The 12,068-nt window shown below is 42.7% G+C and overlaps 2 protein-coding genes across 2 annotated transcripts; both read right to left on the bottom strand.

The window, feature by feature from the left end:
• Positions 1–1,986: 1,986 nt before the first annotated feature.
• LOC124341373 (opioid-binding protein/cell adhesion molecule-like) lies at positions 1,987–7,290 on the bottom strand. The gene is made up of 12 exons (XM_046794462.1): positions 5,153–7,290; positions 4,871–4,968; positions 4,562–4,802; positions 3,749–3,898; positions 3,572–3,649; positions 3,415–3,442; positions 3,280–3,305; positions 3,120–3,212; positions 2,990–3,031; positions 2,724–2,816; positions 2,590–2,652; positions 1,987–2,513 (listed from the first exon to the last, which is right to left on the bottom strand). The coding sequence occupies exons 1-12, from the start codon at positions 5,223–5,225 to the stop codon at positions 2,014–2,016; spliced, it is 1,485 nt and encodes a 494-aa protein (XP_046650418.1). The 5' UTR covers positions 5,226–7,290; the 3' UTR covers positions 1,987–2,013.
• A 1,445-nt stretch (positions 7,291–8,735) lies between these two features.
• On the bottom strand, positions 8,736–12,036 carry LOC124341926 (structural maintenance of chromosomes protein 4-like). The gene is made up of 7 exons (XM_046794885.1): positions 11,753–12,036; positions 11,420–11,662; positions 11,218–11,345; positions 10,988–11,154; positions 10,832–10,926; positions 10,624–10,760; positions 8,736–10,527 (listed from the first exon to the last, which is right to left on the bottom strand). The coding sequence occupies exons 1-7, from the start codon at positions 11,807–11,809 to the stop codon at positions 10,518–10,520; spliced, it is 837 nt and encodes a 278-aa protein (XP_046650841.1). The 5' UTR covers positions 11,810–12,036; the 3' UTR covers positions 8,736–10,517.
• Between the last annotated feature and the right edge of the window lie 32 nt (positions 12,037–12,068).

A 12,068-nucleotide genomic window follows, 5' to 3' on the forward strand; every position in this document is an offset into this window, starting at 1 on the left:
TACAATCGGATCGGCTAATCATTTTTCTGAGGAATGAAATAAGCTTAATCACGAATGTTTGTATGGAGAGTGGGTAATTGATTGAACGTGTCTAATCTTCATTGAGAGATGACGTCATAATAGTTTTATTTACGCAAAGATTTCTTTTTTTAGAAAAAGGCAACAACGGAAATTATGCGTATAGGACAAGGAAAAACCAACAACAGCTCATTTTAAAATCACCGGAAGCAGTTGAATTCAATTCTTTATTCCCCCCCCCCCTCTTGGTGTGTATCATGCCACAACATCCGTGACAGGATTTCAAAAAGAAGCGGAATTGGTAAAATTGAATTTCCAATTCTCATCGCCCCCGGATCTATTTATACATTTAACGCCAAGTCTAATAATGAAATTGACGTTTATGGTTTCGTCTCCGTTGTCTCGGCAACTGCTGGAAATTCAACCAAACCAAATAAAAAATATAAATAAAGGAGAGAGGAAGAAATGATAAAATAAATGATTTAGCGATTCAGAATTTTTATCACGAAACTTTCCGGTCGGGAATACAGCATCGTCAAGTGTTATAGAGTATACTTATTTAGTTGCATAGAAGAGGAATCTATAATTTCTCTTCTTTCCCTTCTTGATTTATTTAACACCGTCTGCCATTCCGCGATGTGGGAAATTTAGTTCCATTAACCCCATCACTTATTAAAATCATTTCCCCTACGCGCGTGAGAGTCAACGAAGGACTCGGAACGGAACACTCGACGACCTGATTTTTACAACAAAAAAATGTCCCGATTTTAAATAATGGGGAACTTTCTTTCCTGTTTTGATCCTCTTGTTCCACGCGGAGCCAGCGAAATGAGCGGATAGAAAATCCCGCAAAATCTAACAGGAGAGGGGAGAGAAGGCCGTGCAGTATTATATACGTGCACAAAACATTTGCATATGGAGATTGCCTGCATACATATAAATAGACAGAGGGTTGGGGTTGTGGGGGCGAATAGACACAGTTACATATTCAAAATGGTTTCGTTTCATTTTTTCTTTTCTTTAATAATCATAAAACATTTGTGCAGACATTGAAACGAGGTAGAGTTGACACATGAAGGAAACAAAAAACAAAAAAAATGAAATCAAATTCAATCTTCGTTTCGGGATGGATAAAATATACACCGAGCCCTGGATTGGCATATCTAAAAAACCTCTTCCCCCCAAACAAAAATTTTGAAGTACATGTGTGAGTCGAGCTTCTTTTGTTTTTCGTGCGGAGCAATCTGCAGAAAGATCTAAGGGATTTTCCTTTTTTCCCTTTTCTCGTTATTATTTCCATAAAGAGTAGACGACAGGAAAAGAGAGAGACTTGTGTTTATACAAACGGATTTTTTTTGTTTCCTTTTTGTTTTCGAGAATAAAGTCAAAGGCTCCATATAATCCCGCCCTCAATCGAATCCATTTGCCTTTGCAACAACGGCGCCGAGAGGATCCCGCAAATCATTTCCCCGTTTTCTCTCTGCTGGGCTGGCGAGTGACGCTGAAGCCCTCAGCGCCATCTGATGCAGTTTCCCTCCAATAACGTGATTTATTTATATCCACCACACACAACGCCGTAAAGTCTCTCTCTCTCTGCAAAACGGATCTTGTTATTTGTTATTATCTCTGCGCTGCGTTTCCTTTTTCTTGACAGCCCGGCGTTTCTCGTTTATGATTACAACTTCTTCTTTTTTACTTCTTCTTTCCCGTTCCGGGTGTAAGAGAAAAAAGCCAACACCTTTCAGATCGATTAGACAGGAAAATAAACAATAGCAGATCCTGGGGCTAAGGGGTAGCAAAAAAAAAAAAAAAAGGAAGAAACGGTGTGCACTGTACGCACACACATACTCTCCGGTTCAATTATTTTAATCAATCGCCATCCTTGACTATTTACAGGCAAACAACAGGAATAATAATCATCGGTGAAAAGGGGGGGGAGCTCATCTTTCTTCTTCCTTCCTTCTTTTCTTTAAATAGGTGGAAGGATCATCATCATCATGTCGCCGGAGGGTGATTATCGATCAGGATCGAAATGAAGAACAACAAGAGGAATAGATGATGACTGCTGCTCATGCTGCTAATGCCTTGTGAAGCTGCTGAAGCCTTTGACGTCAAAGATGTCGGCACTCCACTGCTGGCCTTTTTCTTCTTGTGCTGTTGTTGTTGTTGCTCAGACTCCTCTTGTTGTTGCGGGAACGCTCCGTTGTTGTTCCTCTTCGTCGGCTCTTGTGTCCACTGGTGATTAGCCTCGATAGTTTTCCTGGTCGTTGCCTCCGTTGTTGACACTCTTTCGAGCTGGACTCGTTCCGTTTGTCGCCGAGATAATGCCGCCGTCGTCGTCGTCGTCGTTGTCGCTGGATGAGAAAATTCTTCTTCTTCTTCATGTTCAATTTCTTCCATTTCTTCATCTTCTTGCCCGTCTTGTTCCTCTTCATGTTCGCCACTCCACGACGAGTGGGCCATTCTTCTCTGCTGAACCGGATCCAAGGCGATGCCTATTATTCAAATTGGACATATTATTCACGTCTTTTGTCGTGCGGAAAAGCCTTTCAGAAATGAAAAAAAAAACACCTTCGACAGATATGCTCCAATTGGCCGTCCCGTGAATGTTGGAGCAATGGCAGGTGTAATTACCTGAAATGGTACAAATGAGTCCCAGTGAAATCCTCTTAGAATAAATGGAAATGAAAGAGAGACGGATATACCTTTATCTTGCGGTAGCATTTCGGCAATGGTCAGGTACATGTCCGTGACGACGAGTCCGACTGCTTGCAGTCGATAATCGATGACCGCTCTCTCTGATTTTTAGAAATACTCTCTCGCAATTACTTTATCGGCTCTCATTTAATTAATTACCACACACACACACACAGCGAATTACCCAGCTCTATATAATGTATACGGGGTGTAATCAGATCAACCCAATAATGACTCCTCTACTCTACTCTGTTAATGAAAGGAAGAAACGAACCTGGAGGAAGCCGATTCGATTCGAAAGTCCATGAAGTATATCCTGCAGAATTGATGAGGACGATTCAAATCAATTTTTTTCGATCAAATCCGATTTATTAGTTCATAGTGAAAAAATAAATAAATAAAACCTTGTGGCCAACTCTGACACTGGCAATGAAGTTTCAGTGCATCGCCCAGCCGCTGGAAGACTTGAACTTGGTGTGACGTGACAGCCGGAGCAACTGTATTAGTATACAAGTTTTTTTTTTTAATTTTGTTCAAAATTTGATTGTTCCAAAATCAACTTACATTCGATTCTGAGGAGGATCCGCTTGCTGGCCATCATCGCCACCCGCGACATGAAGGAAACAAAAAATAATGATGATACATTAGTTGAAATAATTAACAACGACAGGAGCTCTGTGTGGGTGTGTGTGTGTATACCTAACAGGAGGCGGAATTCCATTGGAAGCTTTTGGCCATCAATCAAAGAAAATGTGTCAGTTTTTGGATAACCCAAACTTTTTTTGTTTTTACCGAAGGTATTATAGGAAGGAAAAATGTTTTTAGTTTTTAAGGGATTTGATATTTTTATAACTACCGATGCAGAGATAGGCAGCCATCTGTTGGCGGTGAACGTTGACTAAATTCAAAACCGATCCTTCCACCACTCCGGCACCTATTGTAAAATCAACCAAAAATCCAGTCGACGAAAGAAGTTGACCTATACTGCTGCGTGTGTCACATAAATTACAAAAAGGATCGACTATAAATATACTTTGATTGATGTTGATGGGTTGATAGTCTTCTCGTCGCCAGGTAACATTGGGCTGAGGATATCCAATGGCACTGCATCGTAGCGTCGTGTTGTCGCCTTCCTTCATCGTCATGTCACTGCTGCTCTCGTTCACCAGAATGTCCGGCGGGACTGGATCGCAGCAATAAAAAAGAAGAAAAAAGGCAAAACACGAATGTATAAACGTCCGTCCAATCCGACTGGCTGACAGCCGTATATACATATAGAAACATATAACATATAGGCGCAAAGAATAGCATTCCGATTCCAAATTTTATCTTTTATTATCTTCCCGCCCGCTCCCGGTCCTCTTCTTCTTCTATCCGTTTTCAAAAAAAAAGGAAGGAAAGGGGAAGGAAGACGTAAGAGAACAGGGTCGTAAGACAATGTTTATTGATCAATTCTCTTTGGCTCGGCACTATATATCTATGGCAAGACAATCTCGACTCGGGTTATCCGCTCCAGTGTCGTGAGCCTTTTCCCTATAACTTTTCCGGGAGCTTTTTGAAATTGCTCAATGTGCCAGTGCGATATGGGGCGGAGGAGAAGAGGAGGAAGGTTGTTTCTGATCTATAAATCACATGTTTCGACTTGATTAGACAGTTACAGTGAGATGACGACGGATAGGAGCAAGAGACGGTGCCGATTGGGTAAGTGAATATATTTTCTCTTTTTCGCGCTTGTCGTGAGACGGCAATTTGGAAGATTGGTCGCCTTTTTCTATTGATAGTTTATGTCTTGATTGATAATTACATCAGGGCCACTGAATATAAAGGCGAGAGAGCGAGACGGTACCTGTGACGTGGAGATAAGCCACTTGGCTGACCATGGGCTCGAAATTATTCAATTGGCACATGTAACCGCCGGCGTCGGCAGGCGTCACTTCCTTCAGACTTAATTGCCACGTTTTGCGCTGGCCGGTGCTGAGACTCTCGTCCTTGTCGATGGAATGACGGACCGTGACCCGAGCGGATCGTGTGATGACCGTCTCGTCAATAGCCAAAATGGTTTGCGTATCCACCCGTAAGAATGCCACCTAAATCACGACAATCTGTTACGCTCCAACAATCATCGTCGACCGTAATTGATTTTTGAATTAAAAACCTTGAACTTGTCCACATTGTCGATGACGCAAGTGAACACCGCCTCACGCCCAGTCGACACCGTCACATTTGGCATTTTCCCCACGAACATGGACGATCCTGATTGAAATCCAAAACGTCAATCAATTATTATCAAAATTTAACAAGTTGAGTGAGTGTCAAGTTGGGAAAAACACAATAACAAGATCGTCCATCAATCACCGAGGGGAGGAGGAGGTTCTTACCCCGTCAATTACCAGGGACGAATAAAAGAATAAAAGACAAAAAGACAAACGATAGTTACCGGAATATGATTGTCCATCGGCAGTGACGGCGGTCAAGAGATTGAGAATGATTGCCAGCAGGACGACGGCCATCGTTTTTCTTTTCTCTGCGAGAGTTACGTGCAGGAGCTGTTTGCGAGTGAGTGTGTCTTGACGGTAGGTCGATGGACGACTGCTGGAGATGATCCCGAAGTAGGATACAGTCCCAGCCACCACCACCACCACCACCACCTATTTCCGGAATGGAAGAGAGAGAGACAGTGGGAGGGTTGCAATGGGTGGGTGGGAGGATGTGCTGATTCACGTCGTCATTTCGCCCGCTAGCCCAACTGCATTTGCTCTTTGACTCTCCTCTTCTCTTCTCTCTCCATCCCTGTATCTTTTCTCTCTCTTGTATTCCCGGCTCCTTATATCTTAATATCAAATGAGACATGCGCTCCGGGCTGGGCTGCACAGAACAGCAGCAGTACACACTATAATATAATAGTGTGTGTGTGTACGATTTTGCTAGTGTAGTCCCGATTCCGTGTCTTCAATACAAATGAAACTGCAAGGCCAGAGCCGGCCTTCATCTCGCAACCCGTTGTGTGTGTCTCTGAGTGAATGGGGGCTGCGTTTGTATTATTCAGTCGCAATAGAATAAGACAAGTCGAACAACACATACACCCACCGTATTTATGAGCGTGCTACTGGCCGTAGCTCATTATACGATGGCGACCTTTGAATCGTAGGGGTGCCGATTGATCCGCATGGAATAACAAACATGTATACAGTAGTATCTATAGTATCTAGGAGCCAGGACGAATATTTCTTTTTAATAGCCAATACAGTACGATCTAGGCTTCTCTCTCTCTATCTATCTCTTTTATGTCAGGATCGCTTTGATGAAGAGTCAAATATGCTGCGTATTACAACATGTCTTGTATCCTTTTTTCTTCTTCTTCTCTCCTTGCTGTAAAATTTTTTTCACGCCGCTTCTTCGATCTACACGGTTGACAGGGCTTTAAAGGGTGGGCGGGTGGAAGATGATGGTGACAGTCCAAGTCTGTCCCGCAGGACTGCCGTCGCCTATATCTGAGCTGCTTGCCGCTCGACTGTCGAAACATCAAGAAGCGGAGAGCGACGAGCTGCTATTTTACAGCGGGTCTCCAAGCTAGACATAGTGACTTACGTTCATGCTATCAAGCCATGTGCGATAAACTGGCAAAAGGCATTGTCAGGGATCAAAGGGATCTATCCGCCGCCCCCCGTTTTCCACCCACCCCACCCCCCGCCCAGCATGCGATGAGAGCATAACCCAAGAAACACATCCGAGACAATACAATGCCAGCAAAGGTTTTCTAATATTCCGCTTCTTGCTGTTTTGTTCGCCTTTGAGCGGCAGCTCCCGCTGACAGCCAACGTCAATCCCATCCGCCCCGAAACTATCGGGAGCAAAAGAAAAGGAGCAAAAAAAAAAAAACACAACAAATCAGGAGCGGGAGGGAAGAAAAAAGAAGCAAAATAAGAATATTATTCATGCCGCATTTTCTTTTTTCACGACTCATTGGGAATCAGCTGCTTGGCCATCCTTCTTTATTTTCCCGTTTCACCATCAGCTGTGCGATGATGATGATGATGTGTGTTTTTGGCTTGATCGACTTTACAGACGGCCATCCGATCCTATGGCCACGTTCCTCTCATAACACCCCTGAAGGCCCTCCCCCCCCCTCCCTTCACTAATAAGCGAACATTAATCAACTTGGGTTCGTTCACACACTGAGAGAGAGAGTCTATAGTTTCATTGGAGGAGGGTGATGTAACGGGTCCCTCGGTTGTTGTTGGAAAAGACAAACTGGCGGCTTGTTCTCTGTTTAATCCTCTATGATGAATAGGCCGCCGCCATCGTCCCTATGTGAAATGATCCGACCATTAGGGGCGGGAGCTATCAAGAGAACCAGAAGAAGAACGACGAGAAGAGAATAACAAAGTCCAACTCGGTAATAAGCAAGAGTCGATGGCCAAGTGAAAGAATCGGCTCTAGCTCCTTACGTACGCACAACGCTGCAGTTATAGGCCTCGATCAAGTCTTCGCATTATAATGGGTGGGAGTGGGAGGGGGGGGGTCCACCTTTACGGATGTCTAATCCAATCTACGGTGCAAATGTGGAGAATTTAGTCGGGTGGGAAGATGTACAGACAAAATGAGAAACGAACGGCCTTAACCTGTTAATAGGATTCTGGAATATATAGTAGGTCTATAACGACTTACTACTGTTGAGTCTGATGTAATGCACAATTCAAAGACCCATTAGCGCCAATTAACACTCTAAAAGAATCATAAGGCCAAGGAGAGAAAAAAGGGACGGAAATCTTTTTCTTCTACAATTTCTCGTGTGGGAGATGAAGGAAGAAAAAAAGAAAGAAGAACGTCAGAATTACAGAGTTGATAATGAAATGGCTGTACCATCTGTTGTAATATTGTGCTAGAGATATAATGGATCGTTGTCGCCAATTAGCTCGGCAAACTCTTGATACAAAGCTTTTGACACGCAGAAGCAGCAGCAAGATACAGCAGCAGCGGAAACTTTGGACGACGACGCAGTGTAATAACATCAATATTTAGTGACCGTTAAAACGCTTTTAGAGTGCTGAAAAGGACACCAAAATATTCCCCAAAAAACCGGCAGCCGCCATAAACTTTCAACGATTTCGACTCATGTAAAAAATTCTCTACTAAAAACCCTCCATTACGTAATGATCTACGATATCGTCCTCTCTCTCTCTTTCAGATCAAAGTCTATATAAAACATGCCAGTAATGAATGTTTATTTTGATTACGTCTCTACGGAGTGATCTGCCAAATAAAAACTGACTAGATATTTTTTGTTTGCCTACGCTCTGGGTAGTAGCCATTGTGGAACACTTGAAGCGTTCCGGGATTTCCGGACGTATAGGACGCGGTGACGAGTTTCGGCAATCCTCACGGATCATCAACCGTGGAGATAACAAGTCCACTCAAGAGAAAAGATGGGCAAAAGATATCGATTAAATGACTATAGCTACTACTCTCTAGCTATAGGGATGGGTCGTTATTTTCAATCTCTTCCATAACACAACATTTCACAGCGCTCGGGTGTTCACCTGGACTGCTGGGCCCTCCGTGACGTCGTTTCGGATTTCGCATCTTTCCAAGCCCCAACGAACATGTTTACATTTGCAAGGCAAGGAGGAGGAAAAACACACGGCCGGGATCAAATGTCGATATACAGCTCCGGCACATCTTTCTCCTCCAATCGTGAAAAAGAACCGGATGTCACTTAGCAGTACATACACGGAGGAACCGGGCGGGGAGACAAGAAAAAGCAAAAAAAAAAGAATAAAATATCTACGAGTCCCTTTACTATACACATACCCATGTGTTCCATTTCTCACGAATCGTCATTCCAACACGACAAATTATAATGCAAGACGCTGCAACGAGTTTCATCCCCGTCGTCTTAGGAAAGAATTTTTAGCCCCCCCCCCCTCTCCCGTTTTTACTATCTTTCTTGTATTTGATATTTTTATTTCACTTGACGTGACAGCGGTGAACGACAGCCAGAAAAAAGGCACAAGGAGAATTTTTCGGCATAGACCGGCTTAGACTGTGTATATACGGAGCTGTCGCCATCGATCTGACCAGATTTGAATAACAACACTCCAGAGAGAGAACTCGTTTTCAATAAAAAAAGGAAAACATACAGACGACTGGGGTAAATTGAAAAAGAAACGAGATAGAAGAAGTCAAAAGTGAAATTCGTTTCTTTTTGAGTTTCGGTATTTTCTTTTTAATTCTTTTCACGTCAGGTGACGAAGACGACGACCTACTTTACGATCAAACTTTTTTTTTTCTTTACGCGTAAACAAATCGGGATATTGTGTACAGGTCAGTCGATAAGTTTGTCAGTTTGATCACTTGAGTTGGAATTGAATCAGGCTAGAACGAATTACGGTCATTCCCCGGGATAGAAATGTACAAAGCCACTTAAAGGTGTTTCAGAAGCGTGACCGTGAGCCCGTAGTTACTAAAACACACACGGGAGCACAATGAATAAACCTCTCAGCTCTCTCTCTCACCGGTTCATTGCGATCCATTAGGTCTCAATCCTCCAAATAACACACTCCAATTGTGTTGGGTGAGCGAAGTGTTGGGGATGTAGGGATCAAAGCGAATAGAATGGGAACACTAATCAGGATCCCAACTTGGATATCGACCTGTAAAATTCGCCAACATTTTACAGGGAAATTGACACACACACACACACAAACACCTATACGTCGAGACATGGCCCCTCCTGAAATATTTCGCTGTGGGGCGCTGTTGAATATTTCACAATCTTTCGAGAGCTGTTGGATGCGTCTATAAAGCAGTGAGTCTCCTATATATATTTATAAATACATATATATATATTCCATTGGGACCTTGTTAGCGAACGGGTTATCGATCTGGGCAATGCAGTGCTGGTGCTCCAACAAATAACACGTCTAGGCAAAAGATCCATTATGCTTTCATCAATAAAATAACTGACTGCGAAGCGCGGATAGTCAATGATTACTTTTCTCTGCAGCTTTTTCCGCTGTGCGGATGAAATGAAAAATCCTGGCTGCTGGTTTCACTTTCTATACAGCCCAAACAAGTTCATTAGACCTCTGCACCTGTAGGGATCTAATTGAACGCGAAATGAAACAGTAGACATATGAACTATAGGCTACGCTATTCGGTGCTAGGGTTTCAAGCTGGAATATAACGGGCGAATTTCCTTCCAAAAATCTGCTGCTAAACACTCTCGTGAATCTGCCCACCCATCTGTTAACCGCAAAATATCAAGAGCAGTGAGCACTGGCAAGTGACAGCAGAAGCCAAGCTTAAAAGATGTACGAGCTTGTGCGTAATGCTTTTCCCATGTAAAAAAAGAAAAAAGTGGGGAAGAAAGGAAAAGAAGAAAAAGGATTCCATGTTGGTGAGTGCTCTACCGAACTGGTTCACTGGATAAGAATACACGCCAAGGATTTCACTGCCAACTGTTGACTGTTTCAATGAAACTTGTGTGGTGTGGCCGAAATGCCATTACAGTGAATTCAGATTCGCTCCGTTTCACAACTAGATTTACTTTCGAGAAATATACTGCGCACAGGAGCGGGGTTATGAAAAGGATCGAATGCCCATCAGTAAACCGTTGTACCATATCCGGGGCAACGGAACATCATCAGATGTCTTAAAGAAGTGAATTGCTTTCCTTTGGCTGTCATGGTTTCTCGTCTATTTTTAAGAAGAAAGGGATCTTACTTGTGAGTGCACACAGCACAGCGTTTCTAAGAGAGACAAATAAACCCCGATATCAATCACTCTGAAAATATCGTCCGTTAAGCTGGGCTAATTGAAAAAAAAAAAAAAAAAAAGGAAAGAAATAGGTAGGATGTCATCGAGAATGTTGTTTTTGTTTTTCGAGTGGCTCTCTGTGTTTTCTACCTGATAGGTTGCTCCTTCTGCTCGGATAGGTAGTGAGCCAACTCATTTAATACCTCTTCGTGCTTACGCTGTAGAACGAGTTTCTCTTCACGCTCTCGGACGAGATCCGCACGTAATTTGTCCTCTCGTTTCTTAGACTATAGAACACAAGGACAGTCGTTAACGTTAAACTGTCTGATATGACAAAAATAACTCGAGGAATTGTTACCATTTCCAGTTGGTGGTTTAACGATTCCTTTTGTTTGCGCAACAAGACGGCGGTGTCGTCTTTCCCCCGTTCTCCTTCACCCACACGGAGTTGAGCTAAATCAATAAGATGATTACAAGCAATGAACGAATGTTCAGATGTACTTTTATTATTTACCTTCAGCAGCGCAAAGTTTCTTCTCCAATTCGGCACGATTGCAACGCGTCTCTTGGGCCATTTTCCACTTTCCTTCGGCTTCCTTCTGAACGCGACCGGCAAAGATTTGAATCATTTCGCATGTCTCGATTACTTTGAATTGCTTGTTCTCCAAGGCTCGAAGGGATCTGAATAAGAAATATCGTTTTCCTTTTAAGCATGATCGGGTTTTATTGTAAATCAAATTTTACTCGGAGAGATTTTCCTGTTCGTTGTTGAGTTTTGGTAAGCTGTCCAAAACGGTTCGAACGTGGCCGTAAACTTCTTTAATTTCCTTCTCGAAGTGAGCAATTTTCAAGGCCAAGCATTGCTTTTCCATCTATTTACGAGAGTTCGTCAAATTTCAAAGAATGTGTTAAGCGTTGGACATGATTCGTGAGCAAAGAAACTCACTTGAACTTTACGGAGTTTTTCAGCGTAATCCAAGATGGCCGCTTCCTGGCGACTACTTTCTAACTGATGGGCTTTCAATCGAGCGCCATAATCTTCGCCAATTTTCTTAACGTCTTGGTGGCTTTTTGCTAATTTTAACTCAAGCTGATGACAGTAAGACGTTTTGGCGTGCAACTCAGATTCTTTTTCAATAAGACGTAGACTAAGACGGCTCAGTTCTGAATCTAATTGCTTCACTTGGTTCTTCAACACACATGGTTGGTCAGAGGGGAACCAAAAACAAGAATAGAAATTTAAATTTACAGTTTTTCTTGGAAATTATTCGAGTCTTACCCTTTTCATCTTCAATTCCTCTAGGAATATGGAAAGTTGCATCAGTTGAGATTCCATTTTTCAAATTAAAACCGTGTCAAGATTTGTAAAAACTCGGGGAGCAGATTTCGAGCTAGCAAGCACGCTTCGTGTTCTCAGTCTTCTCACTGTTCTGTGTGGGAAAATTCGTCTGCAGGTTTGGCCGTACGCATTTTTTCCCGTTTTCAACTACGATTCTTACATGGAGCCAGTAAAATGAAGATAAATTAATATAAATAATTTTTTCTTCGTTCAACTCAAACATCAGTACATCACATGCAGCACATGCATTTGTATA

This window comes from Daphnia pulicaria, chromosome 1, assembly GCF_021234035.1.
Source record: "Daphnia pulicaria isolate SC F1-1A chromosome 1, SC_F0-13Bv2, whole genome shotgun sequence".
NCBI lineage: Eukaryota > Metazoa > Arthropoda > Branchiopoda > Diplostraca > Daphniidae > Daphnia > Daphnia pulicaria.